Source organism: Trichomonas vaginalis, chromosome IV (genome assembly GCF_026262505.1).
Source record: "Trichomonas vaginalis G3 chromosome IV, whole genome shotgun sequence".
In the NCBI taxonomy this organism is placed as follows: domain Eukaryota; phylum Parabasalia; order Trichomonadida; family Trichomonadidae; genus Trichomonas; species Trichomonas vaginalis.
In genome coordinates this window covers 3583687-3605547 of record NC_067206.1, presented here as the reverse complement: position 1 = coordinate 3605547, position 21861 = coordinate 3583687, and the positions used below count along the sequence as shown (strand labels likewise).

Here is a 21861-nt window from a genome sequence, read left to right as displayed (position 1 = left end):
TAAATTAGTAATAAATATTATATACTAAACACATTTTAAAAAAATTAACATTAATTTTAAAATAATTTATTTTTTATCTTTTATAAAAGAAGCTATATATAGATGATGTCAGATATTCCGCGATTAATTAAACATTGTTTAAATCCTGAATGGAATCAATGAAGTCATAATCAAAGACCTCATAAACGAGTAAAAGAAATTAGAAACTAATGATTATTTGAATTTATGAAATCAATTATTTGATTCATTCTTTCTTCAATCTCTTCTATTCTTTTTGTTAAATCATCAATTTTCATTAATGAGGTGATTCTTGATTGAGGAATAGATTTCAAACTAACCACTCCTTTTATTTTTGAAATTTTGAATCCATCAACTTTAAACATTTTATTCAATTTACACGTTGTCAATTCTTCAAATAATTTTTTATTATGTATGAAATGAACGTCAAGACTAACGACGTGAAAAAATTAGGATTCACAAACGAGGAAATAAAGGATATATTAGAGGAGGCGGGTTATGAAGTTGATAAATATTATTTAAGAAATTGTAAAAAATTCGCCGAGTTATTAAATGATTTAGATTATGATGGAAAAATGAATAAAAATGATGTTATAAATTTCTTATATCCCACATCTGAAGAAGAAAAACCTAAAGAACCTGATGTTTTCCCCGAATATTATGAAGAACGGATTAAAGATGATGATGAATACGATGAAATTGAAAGACTGGAAAAAATAAGAGATGAAATAGATGAAAAAATTAAGGAATTAAGAGAAGTTGAAAAATATAATGAAAATGAAGTAGAGGGTTTAATGAATATCCCAGCTTCAGAATCAGAAGTTCAGAAATCTCATGAAGAAAGATATAAAAATTATGTCTCAGAATCAACACAAAATTTATTAGATGGTGAAATAGACGAAACACTTTCAGAAGAAGGTATTAAATTTATTCGTAAACATAAGTTACAATTTATTGATAATGAAGGATACCCCTGTATCTTATTTTCACCACCTCTCGATTCTGAGAAATTCAAAAAAGCTCTTAAAAACGTGACATATGCAACTAATACGATTAAGAAAGAAGATCATGATATTTACACAAATTATTATTTAAATAAATGCACGGGTGTTGATAAAGTTTTTGATTTATTAGATAAAATATCAAAAGAAACCATTGGAACCTATAAAATTTTGTGTGATTGTGGTTTCATTGTTGAAGATACCAATAATGTTTCATATGAAAGAACAGCACCGAAGGAAGACGAAGTTGAAAGGTCTATACCATTCGTTATTAAGAATATAAAAGATATGAAAACTTATAAGCATTATATTTATTCATTTATTACAGAAAAAATGGAAGCAACCCATAAAACATCTTCTCATCATTTTATAGCTATTCATACATTCCTTTTCAAAGTTGTGAAATTAAATAAGACAGGAATTAGATTTAATGTATCAGGGTACGCATTCTTGAGTAAATTAAAATGTATTCGTCACGTCGCAGATGATAAAAATTTATGTGTTCTTAATTCATTTTATGGACTTTAAAAAATAAACTTTATTTTTATTTATTTTTTTAATTTTTTATTCTTACATAAATGAACAAAAACGGAACAGCTAAAATGAATGATAATCAAATTAGAGCAGAAGGTAGAAGGTTATTTAAACGCTTCTATAACATTCCTGATGGTGTTAATCCTAAAACTCGTAGAAGCTATTTAAATGAAGCAATAGATGCATATGAAGGGTTTGACATTTCATCAGAAAGTGAGAGATTAGCGAGAATGTTAAATGTTAATATTGATTTCTATTATTGTGATCCTCAACCAGAAGACGTGGACATAAATAAGGTAGACTTTCCATTAGTGGAATCAATAATGATAGATCCAGAATTTGAAACAGTAAATATTTTATTAACACAGAGTCCATGTGGAAAACTTCACGCTGACAGAATAACAGACGTTGAAGCACTCACCGGCTATAAAGTTTGTCCATATTGTAAAGAAGAAGTTTATTCTATCCGTGATGACCCAGAAAGGAAAAACCAAAGAAGATTTTTAAAGCATTGTGAGAAATGTAAAGAAAATAATGGAAGATTAATTCAAGACGTTCAATTGCAAAAGACACAGCAACCATATGCACCACATATTACGAAACAGAAGATATATCAGTGGTTATTAGCTCACAATTTGCAGAAATATTATAAACCGACAAGATATTATATTACTTTTGACTTCGAAACATTAGAGACTAAAGAAGAATTACAACTTTCTGAGTGTGCAACTTTGAACGCTTACTTAAAACCATTCATGGTATCATCAACGGTTAAATTAAATGATAAAACATATACGAGGAATTTTTGCTTAACTTCGAGTGATTCTTTTATTTCTGATTGGATTGAGTTTTTATTTTCAACCTGTTCATTAGTTGTTGAATCAAACATGAGTCAATATGAAGAATTATTGAAGCCGCAAACATTAAATGAAAAACAGAAGGAAGCATTTAAAGAACTTCTAGATGAGGAATTCAATAAAGTGAATATCATAGGTTTTAATTCGGGAAAGTTTGATTTAAATTTAATTCTTCGTGATTTAAATACTGCAAAATGGAAAATAAAATCAATGCTGGGTTTATCTTCTCAATTTAAGCAAATCATTGTAAAGAAAACAAACGTTCCATATGAATTGAGATTTATTGACATCAGAAATTATATAGCGGGTGGGACATTAGACCAATTCACTCAAGATTTCGGAAACAATAAATCACGTGTTAAATCCTTTTTACCTTATCAATTCATCACATGGGAAAATTACGAAGAAGAATTATATAAAGTGGAACCATTCACTCAAGATTCATTTTATTCAGCATTAACTCAAGAAACTATATCAGATAGTGATTATCAAATATATCTCAATGATGCTAAAAACTTTAAGAATAGATTAGAATATTTTATTCATTTTTGCAATAAAGATGTTGAAATTATGATTGACCCAATTGATAAAATTATTGAAGAAACATTTGTTTATAAAATTGATATGCTTCATAATCTTTCTTTATCATCGAATGCTTCAATGATTCGTTACGCTTTAGCATATAAAGACTTTAATCCTAATGAAAAATATCCTGAGGAAGAGATAGAATCAAGTTTTGAATTAACGAAAAAGTATTGGAAATATAAAATTGAATCATATAAGAAACAAGATGAAAAAGCAGAAAGAGATACTAAAAATAATGTTTCAATGGATGATTTTCAATACTATCACGATTTAATCCTTTCATCTAAATGCAAAATGTGTGGTAAAGCGTTTACATATGCTAATAAACCAACATTAGATAGAATCGATAATGAAAAACCACATACCAAAGAAAATTGTCAGTTAATGTGTTGTTATTGCAATGTCGTGAAATCAAATAAAGATGAAGATGTTCAACGTTTAAGAATCAATTTAAGAAATTATGCATTAAAAAATAATTTACCAATGACTTTAGATTCAGTTGAAGCTTATCACATTCTCCGTAATGGAATTACTGGTGGTTTATCAAATGTTCAACATAGAGTAAATCTTAAAGGAATCACGCACATTAATAAACTTTCATATAGTCCAGAAACTAAAACTGTATCAAATGAGGACACCACCAACATTATGACTCATTTCGTTGGTGTTGATTTTAATTCATTATATCCTTCATCATTTTCATCTAATCCTCATGATTTCATTCAATATACTGACCATAAAATGTATATGCCGGGAAGATTGAATGGTGTTATCATTTGTGATACAGCAACAAAGAAAGCAAAAGCAATGGGAATTATTAGAAAGAAAAATACTTTATTCGTGGCTGAAGTAAAGGGTCACATTGATGAAAAATACATTAATGATTACATAAACTTTTTACCGATAATAAGAAACTTAGATATTATCACAGATGAAAAAACAATTGGCAGTTTTATGTATAATTACATGAAATCAAACAATCTACCAGTTGACCAGAAACAGAGGAAATTAACTCAGTTAGCATCAACACACAACCAATATCAACCATTTTCTTCTTATTATCTTTGGTATCTAATAGACAGATTTCATTTTATCATCGATGATATTCAATCAATTTTAACATTTACGAAAAACACTTGTTTTAATGAATTTGCGAACGAATTTATGAACGAAAGACAAAAGGCTGAATTAGAAGGAAATAAAGGAAAAGGTTTATTTTGCAAGATTTCGCTTAATGGATCATATGGTTACGATGCAATGAATACACAAAATTACACAAAGACTAAAATAATGAATGCACAGAAGGCACGTGTTGCATGTATGCCAAATAAGTTTAAAAACATAAGAGAAATAGGTGAGGATACATATCAAGTGATGCTTAAAGATAGATTTTATAGATGTGATACATGTTTACAAGAGGCATTCTTCACTTTAGATAACGCAAAATACTGGTATTTAGTTTTCATTTATGATTTTATGTATAAATGCATGGATGTTAATCGTTTTCATTTCATTGAAGGTGATACTGATTCATCTTATTGGGCAATCGCTGGCGACCCAAATCTTCCTAACACTCAAGCATTTCAAGCAATTGTAACCGATAAACAATTTTATGATAAAAACATTTTCAAATTCGCACCATTTGATTTCTTCTGTTTTGATGAGAAATTTAAACCTAAATTAAAGAATAAAGCTGAAGAAAAAGCACACGAGAAGAAGTTATTGGGTTTAGCAATTGAGAAACAAGGTGATAACATGGTTGCTTTATGCCCTAAGTGTTATACATCATTCAATGGTTCAATTGATGGAAGTGATTTTAAAAAGATTGCACAAAAAATGAAAGGTGCTAGTTTACGACAAAATAAGCAATTAACACCTAAAAATTATTTGGATATAATAAATGATAAAGTGATATTTGATGGTCAGAATATTAATTTACAACTTAAAAACGGGTCAATGACTCGCTTAACAATTGGTAAGACTGCATTAACAGGAGCACACACTAAGGCTGTATGTTGTGAAAATGGATGTTGTATGCCATTTATTTAATACCATTAATGATGTGATTCAATATGTAAATAATGGTTTTGATACTATGATTCAAAGAGGTGGGCACCCTTAAAACATTTATTTTATTTTTATATAAATGGATAACACAGATTTAAAAAATTTAATTTATGATTTAGTACTTAATCAAAATTTTCTTACTTATTATGAATTAAAATCATATCTCCAAAAACATGATAACACTATAACGGGTGATGATATGGATTATTATTATCCATATTATAAAAATGAAATTTTGAAATATCATGATAAAATAATTTCTAAAATTAAAGACAAAATTAAAAATAATGAATATACAAAGGAAAAAACTAAATCACAACTTAAACAGTTGAAAGATTTCAAAAATAAAGTATTAACAGAAGAAGATATTGATGAATTATATAAATTATATAATCCTGAGCCGCAAAAACCAAAGGAACAAAACGTCCAGGTCCTTCAGACCATAAATGAAGCACAAGCTTTAATTTATGATTCATTAGTTAAATCATATTCAGCCCAACTTTTAAATGAAGATCAACTTTTGGAATTCATCCTTCAACATAAACTCGAAGCGGGAAAGTATATCAAACCTTTATATACAGCATATTTAAAACAAATGAATAGAATACATCCAGAATTAATGAAGGGGGAATGAAATCCAAAATCAAAGCAGATAAAATTAAACCACTTGCAACACCAAAACCTCCAACGACAGTACCTCCTCCTCCTTCAGTTAATCCTTCATCATTCACTTTATTATATCCATTTCAAACATTAAAGAAGCAAAAAGATTTTAAAAAAGATTTCAAGATATTAAATAAACCAATTGACCCAAAAATTCAACCGTTAAAGGAAAAATTTAGTCGCCCTTCATTTGCACCATATCCATATTCATACGAAATCGATCATTTAGAATATTCAAAAGGAAACGTTACTTATTTATTTGCCATTAACATTAACACTAGATATTTATATTGCATTCCAGTGAAAGGGAAAACAGAACAGGAAACAAGAAGAGCTATACAATACTTACTAGATCATGAAAGAGTAGATAATATCAGGGGTGATGGTGATAAAGGATTTCAGGCAGCTATGGCTCATTATTTCCCACAAATTAATTTTTTCTTTTCATCCTCTCCATATACGTTTCATAATAAAATAGTTGATGCGGTAATGAGAACTCTTAGAGATGCGTTAGGTGTTAACGGTCAGATATACTGGGATGGAAATCATGACTCCATCATACAACAGTTAGTATATTATTACAATAATACATGGCATAGAACTATAAACATGAAACCAGTGGAAATGAAAAATGATATTTCAAAAGAATGGGAATATATTAGAAAGCAAATGGAAAGGTTGAATGATGTTAAACGTGAACAAATTAATTCGGGGCTCATGAATTTTAAACAAGGGGATAAAGTTTTGATTCATCTCGATTATGGAAAAACTGATAAATCAATGACAAAAAGAAGACGAAGATTTGACACAATAGCTGAATTTGTTAGATATATTAACGGTAATGTATTAGTTGAAGTTGACAATAAATTAATAGAAATTCCGATTTATTTTATTACTCCATTATATTTAAATAATATTTAATTTTTTTTATTTCGTAAGAAATGAGTGACAACAAAGCATCCAAGAGTCCTGACAATGAATATAAAAAGAAACTAAACAGAATTAAATCAAAAATATGCTATTACAAAAAGAAGCCGCAATGCGGTGGGGCTGATGCCCATAAAACTAAAGTAATTGAAAACGATAAAGAGAGGAAAGAAATAATCGAAAAATTAGAAACTTACCGTTCAATCCTTAAACTGAGTGAAGCAAAAATAAAAGAATTTAATAGAATAAATAAATTGATTGGAAGAGATGAATTTAATAAAGATGAATTTTTAAACTCTATCCAAATTTAATTTTTATTCCTCTTCGACAACGTCTCTAGGTTCTTCTTTCCATCATTACTGCATAACCGCATCTTCTCGGTTTTCGTGGTTTGTTGTTTTTAATTAGTTCTTGCATCATTTTTATCATTTCCTCCCTTGTTATGATTCGTGGTAAATTTTGAGCTTGTGGGGTATCCATTTATATAAAAATAAAATTTTGTTATCAGTTATTTTTGTTTCGTACCGAAATGGCTAACAAAAAAGTGACAGAAAACCTTAAATTGCGCGGCAATTTTAATTAAAAAAATAAACATTAATTTTTGTGATTGATATTATGCATTTTATTTATATTATAGGGCTGTACAAGATTTAAAAAAACATTGCCGGGTTACCGTAGAGGCCTAAAAAATCGCGCCTCGGCGGCAAGCCGCCTCGGCATTAAGAATGCGCATCTAAATTTTTATATGTCCTTCTTTCTTTTATTTTTCCCTTCCCTTTCTTTTCTTTTTCTTTTTTTTCCCTCCTCTTGCTCTCATTTACCTTTTTTTTCCTTTTCTCATCATTTTTCAAAATTTTAAATTTTTATCAAAAATCTTGCCTATAAAAGCAGACTATGGAACCTTTTAATGCCTCTTAATCAATATTATACAGCATAAAGCATATTAAATGAAAGTAATTACGTATAAATTTATTTTATTATCTTATTTATTAATTCTTTAGCATGTATTGTTTAATATTAACTTTTCTGTACATTAAATATGATATCTCCAAAGTATGAATGCCTTGTAACGAAACGAAAACTTAATTTTATGTTGAATATTTGTCACAAACATTAGATTATTAAAATATATGTTGGATATCCCTTAGTATGAGACTTCATGACTCTTGTAGTCTAACGTGAGCTTTGGATTGCAAGCTCTGTGGTTAACGAACATAAATTAATTGTAAAGTTTTCAAAATTTTTCATCGTTTCTATCAGCATCTATTTTTCCTTTAAAATAATATATTTGTATGAATACAATATTTAGTAATTTTTTTATTTCCCATAATTTCATTCAAAATTTCAGAAAAAATTAATTTCTATTCAATATTATTTCAGCTTCAAAACACTTCATTCTTATAGATGTTGATTCACTAAAGTGTGATACTCAATGTCTTATTTCAATGAAAATTGTTCTGCAAATTTATTTCACTTTTGACCTCACTTTTTCCGTAATTCAATTTTTTACTTTTAATATTTTAGATCTTCATAATATCATTTGAAAAATTAACCATATAAAAAAATCAAGTTAACAATTCACTTTTTCCGTAATTCAAAAATCAAAAATATAAATAATATATCTTTTTATCAAATATTATTATTATATTCTATGAAAAATGAGGTCCGGAAATTTTGCGGATTCCCGTAACTCAATTTTACGGAAAAAGTGCAGTAAACTATTCAAAATACGGAAAAATTGGTGTAAACTAATGATTTTACGGTAAAATCACGGAAAGTCCCGGAAGAATATATGTGCCTATATGAAATTATACAAAAATGAATCAAACGCATTTTAAAAGATTGTTCTTGTATTATAAATGCTATTCGCAGATTTATTAGTTGAAGAAAATTACCAAATTTTTGCCGATTTACAAAAAATGATTTACAAAGCATATTTTTATAAGGCTTTAAAAATCTTTAAAATGTGACCGGTGACGGAAATCCATGGTAACCAACCGCGGTTCCCGTTTGGAATGCCATATTATATTATATAAGATTTAAATTTAGGGGAAAATTGGAAAAAAAAATAAGATTGGAAGTCTTTAGGTAAGAAGGAAAGGGCAAGAGATATATAGTGTACCTATATACCTCTTGCCCTTTCATTCTAAGTAGAAATGGGAGAAACTTTGTCCGCATCATCAGTTATGCGGACAAAGTTTCTCCGATTTCTAATGGGAATTGCAGGCTATGAGGCACTGATATACAATCAGTACCTCATAGCCTACAATTCCCCTTATTAGACTTCCAAACTTTGAGTTAATGTCAAGACATTAACTCAAAGTTTGGAAAACTTCTCGTAAGAATCAATCGTCAAAAACCTCGATTGCAGTTATATTCATTGTGTTAAATTTGATTTATTTTGAAATTTTTATAAATTAAATTTTATATAACATAAAGCGTTATGAATTAGTATTTCCATATGAATTTTATCTCGAAAATAGTAATTCTGTACAGTTATATTTCGGTTAATTTTGGAAATTTCTAGGAATACTTTAAGATAGTATGATTATATATAACTCTGCCTTCATGATTTATTTTAGCTTTCGCGCAAATATCAGTTAACTTAACTCCATTATTTGATTTTGTGATGGCTTCACAAAGCCAATCAATATCAATCTCTTCTGGAGAATGTCTTCTCATCTAGAATATTTTCAATACTTTACATACAAACATTTTTATTTCTAAAAAACTTTTTAATTTTTTCTAGGATATATGAATGAAAATAGTTAGAACAAGATTTTGAAGCTCAAAACATTAAAAATTATTAAAGATTTGTATAATATGATTAAAAATGGGAAATAATATGAGGCAATATAAAGGAATATGAATATTAAATAAATATATCTAAATAGAAAGAATCAGAAAAATCAAATTATTGGCGCCAAAAATGTCACCTTTTGGTGAGCCATTTCGGTATGAGATAGTTATCAGTTATTTTATCGTTTACGTTAATGGTTTTTAGGTTATTCAATAATTAATTATTTTTGAATAACTGAAGGTGTCACTACGTCACCATGTGTCACCAGGTTAATTAACTTCTCTTAAAAATGATGACAACATGACATTTTGACAACTAGCCCGGAAATAAATTTTATCGTTTACGTTTATGGTTTTTAGGTTATTCAATTATGAATTATTTTTGAATAACTGGGAAATAAATTTACGTCAAATATGCAATTTATAAAATCTTATGTCGACAGGCTACGTAGCACAGTGGTCTAAGGTGGTGTTATGGAGGGGTCAGGATCTGTGGTTCGAACCGCGACAGCGCCGTATTTTCTTATTTTCTTTGTTTGTCTTCTTTGTCGTGAAAAAACAGGTGGGAAAAGAGGTGAGATCTCACCTCTTCACCTAAACATTATTTTTGTCTGAATTCAATAAAAATAAATGGTTCATTTACTCACAATATTTTTGTACAAAACGACCCCAAACTTTTAACTTCTTTTCTGCAGTTTCTAATGCTATCTTAGCGAGTTCATATTCTCTAAATTCTCTCTTTAAATCTTCTTGTTCCCATTGGTCTAGTTCGTATGAAGAATCTCTATAACCATAACATATCTCACGTTCATGTTCTAATTGTTTTTCGCACATTTTTCTAACTTCTTCTTCAAACAAAGGTTTTGCATTCTCTACTGTATCTTCGAGTTCTTCTTCATCTAATTTCTCATGAACTTTCTTGTCTATGGAGTCCATAATTTTTCCAACTGCTATGCAATATTTTGGAGAAGCCCACATTGCTATATAGTTTATAAGTCTTGGGTCTATATACGTTCCTCTAACCTGTTTGATTTCATCAGGAATTCCTGCATGAATTTTGTATAAAAAGCAACAGTCCGAATTCCGGTGGTTGCTATATTCTTCACAAAATGCCTTATAATACTCTTCCCAGGACTTATTTTCCAACAACTTTCTAAAGTCTTTCCTAAACTGCTGACACATATTTGTTGCATTTATATAACCATCCTTGTCTCTACGTAAGACTTCAATACCATTATAAGTGCCTTTTGTGAATGTTTCACCATTAGATTTGTTCGTGAATGTTTTTGCTTCGACCGACATTTCTGTTCTTACATACAAAATAAAAAAATTGTTAGAAAAAAATTAGCGTTAGTTTATCGTTAATGGTTTTTAGGTTATTCAATAATTAATTATTTTTGAATAACTGAAGGTGTCACTACGTCACCATGTGTCACCAGGTTAATTAACTTCTCTTAAAAATGATGACAACATGACATTTTGACAACAGTCCTGGAAATAAATTTTATCGTTAATGGTTTTTAGGTTATTCAATAATTAATTATTTTTGAATAACTGAAGGTGTCACTACGTCACCATGTGTCACCAGGTTAATTAACTTCTCTTAAAAATGATGACAACATGACATTTTGACAACAGTCCAGGAAATTTGATGCAGCCCAAAAATAAAGTTAGTTTTAAAATTATTTTTATTTATTTTATTCCTATATAAATGACAGCAACAAACAACAACAGCAACTATATCGTTTCTGATGAAAAAGTTATTGATTCATTAGCTGAGGAATTAGTTGTGGCAGAAACTAAAACCCTCAACGAAAGAATTGGTGAAAATAAGATTGATTTACATAACTACCTCAAACATGATGGAGGAAGAGGAAGGAAAACTGGTATGGCTTTATTAGTAAATAAAATTTCAAATTTAACGATTATAGATGTTGATATTAATAAATCATACAATGATGAACTTAAAGAAACAGTTAGAAAAGATATTTTATCAAAACTTTCGGATAAGGATGTTATCGTTAAAACCGCTTCAGGAGGTCTTCACATTTATTGCAACACCAATTTCTTCTATTCAGTTTCGAACAGAATGATTAAATGTTATTCCTGCAATGATTATGATATCGATATCATGACTTCTATGGATGATTCAAAGCGTTCTTTAGTAGTTATGGCTGATTCAAGAGTTCGCAAGAATGCAACAGAACCAATCAATACATACTCATTCATTCGTGGAAGTTATGATTCGACATTAACTAGAACAGTAAACGATGTATTAAATGATTTGAATATTAAGGTAAGAGTTGAACAGAAGAACGAAGAAATAAAGACTATCATGAATGAAAACAAAGATGTAAACATTGACGATAAACTTGCCCAGAGCATAGTTGATGGCATCTGTGATTTTGAAGTACATAATGACGGTGGAAACATGAATTTAGAAAAAGAAGTTACATTATTCACACTGTTTCAAGCAATTAATTCGTTACCGGATCATTTAATTAATGAAGCATACGGTAACGTTTATAACTTCTGCAATTTAACTGAAAATGCAAAAAGTAATTTTGAAAAAGCACGTAGTAGATATGCACATTTAATGACTTCTCCATTTGCTTTGGTGAAGATTCTAAAACTATACCAAAAAGAATATTATGATGAATACGTTTTACCTTTATTACGTAAGCCAAAAATAACATTTGATATAAAGCTTGATGACTCGTTTTTGATAACAGATATTAGACGCAAGGCTGAAAATCATCAGTATAAAAACAGTTCTGAAGTAATTGAGGATTTATCACGTGTCATTCGTTTTGTAGATTGTGGAAATAAATATTTCATTCAAAAGGACTATAATATCCACGACAAAATGAATCAAATATCATTCGTTCTTCAATCAAACATGAAAGAGTCACTCAAAATGATTAAATTATTTAAAGAAGAAGGTAAAACAATAACAGCATGGGATGTACTACTAAATCAATTGTCTTCATTAACCGTTAAGGGTGTTTGCTTTAAATCTGATTCTCCAGATGTTTTCTCAACGTTTCAAGGTTATAAATACAACGTTCTCGAAAAACCAGATTACTCAAAAATTGAGATGTTTATGAATTTCATTAAAGAAGCCATTTGTGATAATAACGATGAAGTGTATAAATACCTACTCGGCTGGATTGCATCAATGATTCAACATCCTGGAATCAAGAATGAAACAGCAATTATTTTGAAAGGACTTCAGGGAACAGGTAAAAACAGATTTACAGACATTATTTCTGAACTTCTCGCCGGTTATTCATGCAAAAACATTACCGAAATAAGTGAGCTAACGGGTAATTTCAATTCAGTAGTTGAGAATAAAATGTTTCTTGTACTTAATGAACTCAAGAATGTAGGTGAAGATAGACTCGCAAACTTCAACGCTTTGAAATCAATTATTACGGATAATGAGATTAGAATTAATGAAAAGAATCAACCCAGAAGAACTGCTCAGAATGTTGCTAATTTCATTTTCGTAACTAATAACGTCTACCCTGTCAAAATTGAAGTCGGAGACAGAAGATACGTAGTTTTAAGAGTTAATGGTAAATTTAAGGGTCAATTTGATTACTTCAAGAATTTAATGGATTCATGCACAAAGGAATTTTATGATAATTTACTGACGTATTTTATGCAATATGACCTTTCATCATTTAATGTACGAATCATACCGATGACTGAAGCCAAACAAGATTTAATAGAATTATCAACAAATCCTTTAGATGTATGGATAAATACACATTATGATGAATTGTGTGCAGGTATGACGTGTAAAAATGCTCTATTCTGCAAACCATCAGACATGAAAGACAAAAATTTCCAAATGAGCATTAAAGATAAATGTGATAAGAAACAGAGAAGAATAGATGGTAAACAAACATGGTGTTATGTTTTGAAAGAAGAAATGAAAGGATTATATAAACAGGTTGAACCAAACGATAATGAGGATTCATTTACTGATGATGAAATACCTGTAAATGAAGCTTTATAAAGTATGATTTGAATTTATTTTTGCCTTCCTCATTAATCCTGCCGTGTTGTCAAAATGTCATGTTGTCAGTAATTTTAAGAGAAGTTAATTAACCTGGTGACACATGGTGACGTAGTGACACCTTCAGTTATTCAAAAATAATTTATTTTTGCCTTCCTCATTAATCCTGCCGTGTTGTCAAAATGTCATGTTGTCATCATTTTTAAGAGAAGTTAATTAACCTGGTGACACATGGTGACGTAGTGACACCTTCAGTTATTCAAAAATAATTTATTATTGAATAACCTAAAAACCATTAACGATAAAATATATTTCTGCAGTTCATCCATTACTTCATTACCTAATTAATTACAGACATAAAATATATTTAGTTCATTCGGTAAGCCCTGACCCAAAGGTCTAGTCTCAAGCGTGTTCATTGAACGCGGTACCATGCAAATATAGTCACAAATGGTGGCATGTATTCTTTACTTTGTCCCGTTGTTTGTGTATATCCTGAAACGAAATGTGTATGGTTTCCTTCTCCCTGAGTGTCACTCCAGTAACAATTTATAGCAAACTTAACGTCGTCTTTAACATCATATCCTTTACCTTTTGTCATTCCTGACCAATCCCAATATCTATGCTTATGCCAACCTGCTTGAGATGTACTTAAATCTATGTAGTGACTGTGTGCAGGTAAATTTTCACCTGAAATCGTTTTACTTCCACCTGTTTCCTTTGAAGAGTTTGCACAATACAAAAACCTGTCGACTATTTGTTCCCATGCACCAACACCAAACATTACTTGAGGACCTCTTGCATCCATAGATGTATAAATAGAACCTACTGGGTTCATTAAATCAAACATATGAGATATTATAGGATTGTCTCTTTTGAACTTAAAATATAGTGCAACTATTTCAGGCTTCTTCTGGTTTGTGTCAGAATATTTTTTATAATATAATCTTATGTTTTCAGGGTAGGTAAAATCTTGACTATAATATTTATTTCTGTCATCTGTATAATAATATACTATTCTCGTTTTTTCTATTGCATTATATCTTTTATATCTATAATAATCTAAATATAATGTTAGCTTTTGTTCATCTACATGTGGTGTTCTGTCGTCATCTCCATAGTCATAATAATATGGTGCTGGAGCTGGGTCAGGCAATGTCATATCTGCCATTTCATAAACTCTTAAATATTTCTTTTGTTCGTCTCCATATAAGTTTAAGTAGCAGTTGTTGTCTAATGGAACTTTAACTTGTGTACCATCATTCTTTTTATAGCTTACATACATTTCATTGTTATTTTTCGGAATGAGTTTACACCGTGTACCATTTTTTAAGGACTGTACAAACTGCCATCTAAAATATTTATTTTCTTCATTGACAGAAAAGTCACCAACAATAGTTTCAATATTTTTTGTTGTTCCTATCAAACTTTGGTATATTTCATTAACATAAGTTTTATCCGCCTTCTTCTCTAACTCATTGTTAACATAAGTTTTATCCGCCTTCTTCTCTAACTCATTGTTAACATAAGTTTTATCCGCCTTCTTCTCTAACTCATTGTTAACATAAGTTTTATCCGCCTTCTTCTCTAACTCATTGTTAACATATGTTTTATCTGCTTTAAGGTCTAAACATCCCAAAACCCATCCTGTATCAGCTTTAACTTTAAAAGTCTCCAATGTCCATTCATGATACCATTCAACCTTTTCTTTAATTTCATTATCTTTTTCATCAACATAAACCAAATTTGCCTTCTTATTTAACTCACTATCCACATATTCCTTATCCACCTTCTTATTTAACTCACTATCCACATATTCCTTATCCACCTTCTTCATTATGTCATTTAGGAAACCTTCTATGAATTCCTCATTTAAATTAAATCTTCCAATCTTCAAAACTTTAGGAAATGCATTTAATGCGTAATATCTCTGTTATTCTGGTGGAATTGATGTTATATCATCCGTTATTCCTTTAATTTTTGAATTCATAAATAAAATTTCTTTTATATTTGATATCACTGCACCACCTTTGCAAACGAATTCGAAATGGTCATTTTTCAATACTATCTCCAAATCTCCATATTTCAACCTTTGCGTTTGTTCTGCCGTCTTTGAATTATATGCATATATGGCGTATGTAATGGTCTGAAGGACCTGGGTGCTTTGCGCCTTAAGTTGCTGTTGTTTAATCATTTATTACGATTTAAAAATAAATATTTAATCCGTTATCTCATCAGCTATTTTCTCTATTTGAAATTGCCATAATATTTCATTCATAAATTCTAAATCACAATCAAATAGGTCAGTTATTCTAAATTTAATATTTGATAAATCGTTTGAATGAAGAATAAATGAATTCCCGGATAATTGAAATGGATATGATAAAGAAAATGTGTTTAAGTTGATGGATAAAATGTTTTGTATTGATGGGTAAGAGTTAGGGTCTAATGTTTGATGTGAAAATCTCATTGGGTATTAACTTTATCACATTTGATTAAAATGAAATTGGAACCAGTGTCAGAATACAAAACATCCCAACATCTTTTTCAAAATTTAATATCCCCAACAATGAACGAAGATGAGGAGTACAAAATTTAATTTTTCAGCGGAATTTAATAAGGTTATTTATTTCATCAAGTTCAAAAAGTTTATCAGGTTTTGATTTAAAATTTTCTTCATACCATACGATAAATGATTCATTTAAATAACTTAAAATCGTGTTAATATCCCATTTCGCTATCACATTATTTATATACATATCATACGTTTTTTCATGGTCATCTTTAATAAATGATATATAATCTGAAGGGTCTAAAAGAATGGGATTAAATTTACCACTCACAGAAACGAGAGTAACATTATAAATTCCGCTAACTGTTAAATTTAATTCACAGTTATTATTCGAAATAATATTGATAATTGACATTTTTATTACGATTAAAAATATGGTAAAGCGTTATTTTCCAGTGATAAATAAAACTAGAATAAGATTACCTCAAGAATTCATAAATTCAACGAATAAGAAATTCATTCATGTTATAAATTTTAGTGTTTTCAGAAAATATGAGTCAGTGTCATATTCATCAACAGGTTATATTTCACTTCATTCAAATTTAGTTCAATCAAACCCATATAATGACCATTTCATAAGATTTTCAGATGGTAAAAAATGTAATTGATAGATTAAAATATGAACAGATTGACAATATCGAATTTTTGGAATTTTGGTTTAAATATCCCGATGGAAAAAAGATTGAAGTTAAAGATAAAGCTGATACTATAACAAAAACAATTACAATGACCGATCCGGATAGTGGGGAACAAAAAGAAATAAAACAAACGATAGAAACTGGTGAAAGGTCAATTATTATTGATTATGATTCAAAGGATTATTATTCGATAATGTTAATGCTTGAATATTAAATAGCCTTAACAAAGAATTTTTCAAGTGATATTTTATATTCATCAACTATTTTATATATAAATATCATTATATGTTAAATGAAGTTCAGTTGTTGTTCCGTTCTTTGATATCTTAATTGTGCTAATATCCTTTATAGGATTTATTTTTGCAACTGTTCCGCAGCATGAAACCTCATCATCTATGAAAAATTGAATCTTAACGTCTGAATCTTGAACATCACAAAGAATGGCGATAATGTGAATTAATGATTCATAAGGTAAAATAATTAAACCAGATTGGTCAATTAAATTTATAGGGTGTCCAAAGGTGTGTTTAGCACAAACCTGAATACTGCGAATAGAAATAAACAAGTTACATATATATAAAGTTTATTTAAATATAATCACCATTGGATTCAATCACGCGTTCGCAGCGATCGATCCAGGCTTGAAAGACACGCTTTAAATCATCATGAGAAAATTGCTCAAATTGCTCTCTTACAAAATTTTCAAGATCATCTGGACTCGCGAATTCGCGTCCTTCAGCTCTCTTTTTTAGCGTGCCGAATAAATAAAAGTCAGAGGGTGCAATATCAGGTGAATAAATTGGGTTTGGAACAACTTTGACATTGTTTTCCACCAAGTAATTCATTACCCTATGACTTTTGTGAACTCTTGAATTATCAAAATGAATTGCAAACTTTTGTTTTTGTTGTTTGGATTTCTCAAACTCATCAGAATTGATAATTTGAGTAAGAACATTGTCAATTAGATACTGAGCATTCATCGTATTAGGTTTTTGAAGAATATCAATTGCGATGATGCCATTCACGCCCCAAAAAACCGACAACATCATCATTGGTGTGTCAATTTTTTTCTTCGGGAATGTTTGCGGATTTTCATCCTTCGGGATCCACATGATTTTGGCTTCTGTTGCATATTGAAACCAAGACTCGTCCCCTGTTACTAAAAAGCGAAACTTCTTGGATTGATACGCACGCAATATAGAGAGGAGCTCTTTCGAAGATTGGACTCTAGATTTTTTTTGAACTGAATTAAGGTTGTGCGGAACCCAACGTGTATACGCTAGTTTGTAGTTCAAATAATTGTGCAGATAATAACTGACTGTTGTACGTGGTATCTTTGTCATCTCCTCTATCCTTCTGAGTGATGCTCTTGGGTCTTCATCTAGCGCTTGAAGAATTGCTTTGATTTTTCTTTGATCCGGCGATTTTTTGTCAATTTTATGATGGGCGCCTTTTGTTCATGAAGTGATACATCCTAACATGATACGTTACAGTGGAATAGCTAGGAGCATCCATACCGAAGCATTTTACCAATGTCTCGTAGATTTTTTTACAGTCTTTGCATTTTTTTGCAAGAGCGAGGATGTTTTCTTTATGATTCATTTAAAAAATGAAAAAAATCCCGCCAAAATTTCCCGCGAAACCGCCTCTTGTCTCAAAATTCATTTTATATCCCGGCATGGCGCCAAAATACAACTTACTCATCATATACATATATTCATATTTTTAATTATATATTTATAATCAGCATATATCTCCTTTAATAGTCTCATATAGAGCGCTGTGCTAAACGCACCTTTGGACACCCTATATTATTGAATCATAATTATTAATTATTATATCACGGTAAATTTTCATTAATTCAGAATTAATGTCTATTTTATATGGGTTCTCGATGTTTGATGAAAGAGGTGGGGGGTATGTTGGATAAGTGGGAATTTCAACAGGTTCTTTACCGGGTTCAGATAAAATGATTGGGTCTCCATCTTCTTTATTTTGCTCCTCCTCATTCTTCGGTAAGTCACGAGTTAATAAATTTGGTTGAGTTGCTGACCTTGTTAATTCAGGGCTAACATTAACTTTAACATTTTGAATAATTCGTGATTTATCATCATTTACGTTATAACCAACCGTAATCTCTGCTTTTGCGTTAGTGTTCTTTTGACTAGTGAAACGTCTTCTCATTTATATTCGAATAAAAAAAATATATTTAAACTTTTATTTTGCTGGAAGTTTTGAATCTATTATTCCCTGTATTTGTTCTTGAAGTTGATTTTTAGCTGGTTCATTGTAATTAATAGACCTAATATATTCATTAATTGCATTCTTATAATCATCTGATTTCTCAAATTTTCTTTTATCTGATTCCTTAACTAAATCATAAGTTAAACCTCGTTGCTGATATAATGGTTTCTTAATTAAATCTTTGAATGCTTGAGATAAAGCACCTGATGCAATTCTTGCTACTATAATTGGTTGGAATTGCTGTTTAAGTTCATCTTTAACATTTGCGAAAACTGGATCGAATAAAGCAACTTTAAAGAATTTCTTAGCTGAAATTTCAGGTCTAATATTTGCATATTGACCATCAAACTGGTTAGAATATCGTGGTAATCCATCCGGTCCCTCTTCAATAGCATTTAATTCTTCATTGAAATAAGAATATGGATTATAACGGTATGAATTAATTGGACCATTTTCACCTTCTCCAATGTATTGTTTAACAGCTTTTCCATTTTCATCAAATTGCATAGGATAACGTTCATTATATGCTTTACGTTTAGGATAATCAGATATAGTTAATTTATAACCATTTATGACTTTAATATTACCTTGACCATCAGTAACGAAAACTTCATTTACACCATCGGGTTTTCCATTTGGACCCGTAATGTCTGCTTCGTGTGCTTCCCAATTTGGACCTTGACGTTTGGCATATGCTTGAGCTTCTGGTAATGTTAAAACATTTCTCATTTGTTTAACATCTTTTTGAAGACCAGCAACAATATGAACTAATTCTTTCATTCCATCAGGAACTTTCATAGTTCTATTATATGTACCCTTTTTGTTTGTCCCTTGTTTTAATGGAACCTGTAGAAGATTTGCTATTTCTGTCATGTTTAATTATAAATAAAAAATAAAAATTAATTATAAAAAGTTAATCAAATTTAACACCTCCTTTATTTAAATCAACTATTATTTTTCCATGTTCACCTAATTGCTGATATTGTGTGTAAAGTTCATTAATGCTCATTGGTAAATTCACTTGATAAAGCATAATGTTCAACTGTTGACGACTAAACCCACTGAAAATGAAAAGGGTTGATAGATTTGATTTAATGTTTGTGCTTAATGCTTTGAAATATTGAACAGCCATAAAGAATGAACACTGAATGTGTCGACATTGAGTTAATAACTGATTAATATATGATTTCTCATTTGTTATTAGTTTTGATTTCACTGCATCATCTAGAAAAATGAGTGAATGCAAAAATTCTCTATCAAAATTTGAAATAGAAAGTGTTTCAAATAATTCATCCCGTTGTTTATCAATAATTTTATCCTCTAATCCTTGCTTCTTGATTGTATTATATAATTCTTTATACATTAAAAAGTTTTTTAAATAATCTTCTGCTTCTTCTTGTGATAAATAAATAATTGGAATTTTGATTAAATGCTTTAAAGATTCAAATGTATCATCTGAAGGTGAACCTGAACGGTTGATATAAATTAACACATGTGAATGGGGGGAAGTGTTAGCAATAATGATAATTTGTTTTAATATCGTTAATGTTTTACCTTTATTTTGTTTACCAATTGCTGCAGTGATTGAATTTAAGTAACATTCAGAATATGGAATTTTCATTAATTTTTCCTTAGATAGAGCATTTCTATTATCACTCAATGCTTCATTAATCATATCATCTACGTATGTATTATATACTCCTGCTAATTCTTCATAAGGAGTGTATGAATTTAAATCCATTTAATCAAAAATAAATTTATAATTTTAAACATTTCTATTCATCAATATTTCATCATATGAACTTCTATACTGTGGTGGTGTACCTGTTGGATGATATTTCAAACCTTCATCCGGTGTCCATGTCCAATATGTGGTCCTAGTAAACCAAACCTGAGGAGGATTTGTCACCTTTGAACAGTAAGTGTCATTTTCACCCTGAATGATTGGATAAGCTTTCACTTGTACTGTAACTTGTGAGTTGAAAGTTTCTAATCCATCAAAGAATATACCCGCTCCATCACGTTGAACTGGAATAGTGCATAAGAATGAAGTTTGGTCTTTCCATGTTCTAGCTAATGGCGTGCCATCATTTGCATTCAGTGGTCCAGTTAATGAGTCCTCGTATTCTTCTGTGCATTCATTCACTCCATCTAAATCAGAAGCTTGAAGCATACGTGTAAAGAATATGTCGCCCACTGTGGTCATCGCTTGATCGGGGAAGTTTCTGGAATCTATAGTGACCTGAAGACCTCGAAGCATTGGATTTTCTAAAACTGTTCTTTGCATTGCATTCTTCGGAAATGCTAACACAACATCTGTAACATTATGAAGAGCGTATGAGAAATCTGAGCTGATACCTTCAGGAGTGATGCAACCTCCATTTAGTGAACGAATGTCAATATGTTGAGCTGGAATCATGAATGGAACTTCCTTACTGAATAAACGTGGTATTGCTTTAACTGATTCTTCAATTAAACCGTATCCCGGTGTAATGCATTTATCCTCTAAAACTTCCATCTTTGTGCATGAAATAATAACATCATCAACTGTTGCGTCAGCAGATGTAGCGGCTAAGCTTGTAATTAATTTGGCAGGAAGTCCGATTTGTTGGAATTTGCGATCATATTTATAAACATGATTCATAATCTTTTCATAATTTTCATCAGTTATCTTTTCATAAACGTAATTTTGTAAATCAGCAACTCTTAACGGGTCAACCTGACAAAATACTAAAGTATCCCTGAAAACATAATATTTAAGAATGATATCACCAAATGATTTAGGATAATCATCGAACGCCTGAAATGCTAACAAATCATTTACCGGAATAATCATATCAAAAGTGACATCAACTTCTTCATTTGCTCTCTTGAAAACTTCTGAAGGGTCAATATATTTACCACATACTGAGTTATCATATTTTTGAACATT

At 29.9% G+C, this 21861-nt stretch overlaps 6 protein-coding genes and 2 pseudogenes across 8 annotated transcripts, besides 7 other annotated features; 4 read left to right on the top strand and 4 right to left on the bottom strand.

The window, feature by feature from the left end:
• Positions 1-419: 419 nt before the first annotated feature.
• Positions 420-867: a mobile genetic element.
• Positions 868-1597: 730 nt separating this feature from the next.
• TVAGG3_0021890 (DNA/RNA polymerase superfamily) lies at positions 1598-5044 on the top strand (the record flags this gene model as incomplete). The annotated part of the gene is made up of 1 exon (XM_051220160.1): positions 1598-5044. One exon carries the CDS (start codon positions 1598-1600, stop codon positions 5042-5044), a length of 3447 nt encoding a protein of 1148 aa, XP_051105146.1.
• A 97-nt stretch (positions 5045-5141) lies between these two features.
• Positions 5142-5696, top strand: TVAGG3_0021880 (uncharacterized protein; the record flags this gene model as incomplete). Its single annotated transcript, XM_051220159.1, has 1 exon — positions 5142-5696. The coding sequence occupies one exon, from the start codon at positions 5142-5144 to the stop codon at positions 5694-5696; it is 555 nt and encodes a 184-aa protein (XP_051105145.1).
• Positions 5697-5908: 212 nt separating this feature from the next.
• Positions 5909-20544: a mobile genetic element.
• On the top strand, positions 6667-6963 carry TVAGG3_0021870 (uncharacterized protein; the record flags this gene model as incomplete). The annotated part of the gene is made up of 1 exon (XM_001293564.1): positions 6667-6963. One exon carries the CDS (start codon positions 6667-6669, stop codon positions 6961-6963), a length of 297 nt encoding a protein of 98 aa, XP_001293565.1.
• Positions 7284-7478: a mobile genetic element.
• Positions 8745-8951: a mobile genetic element.
• Positions 10091-10753, bottom strand: TVAGG3_0021840 (uncharacterized protein; the record flags this gene model as incomplete). Its single annotated transcript, XM_051220158.1, has 1 exon — positions 10091-10753. One exon carries the CDS (start codon positions 10751-10753, stop codon positions 10091-10093), a length of 663 nt encoding a protein of 220 aa, XP_051105144.1.
• On the top strand, positions 11622-12930 carry TVAGG3_0021830 (annotated as a pseudogene). The gene has a single exon. A coding segment is annotated over exon 1 (1309 nt).
• Positions 13891-15312, bottom strand: TVAGG3_0021820 (phage tail repeat-like family; the record flags this gene model as incomplete). The annotated part of the gene is made up of 1 exon (XM_051220157.1): positions 13891-15312. The coding sequence occupies one exon, from the start codon at positions 15310-15312 to the stop codon at positions 13891-13893; it is 1422 nt and encodes a 473-aa protein (XP_051105143.1).
• Positions 17193-17220: a terminal%2Cinverted (terminal inverted repeat of Mariner transposon ID:TVAGG3_0021800).
• Positions 17193-18494: a mobile genetic element.
• TVAGG3_0021810 lies at positions 17273-18398 on the bottom strand (annotated as a pseudogene). Its single transcript has one exon. A coding segment is annotated over exon 1 (1126 nt).
• Positions 18467-18494: a terminal%2Cinverted (terminal inverted repeat of Mariner transposon ID:TVAGG3_0021800).
• On the bottom strand, positions 18903-19709 carry TVAGG3_0021790 (uncharacterized protein; the record flags this gene model as incomplete). Its single annotated transcript, XM_051220156.1, has 1 exon — positions 18903-19709. The coding sequence occupies one exon, from the start codon at positions 19707-19709 to the stop codon at positions 18903-18905; it is 807 nt and encodes a 268-aa protein (XP_051105142.1).
• Positions 20545-21861: the final 1317 nt, after the last annotated feature.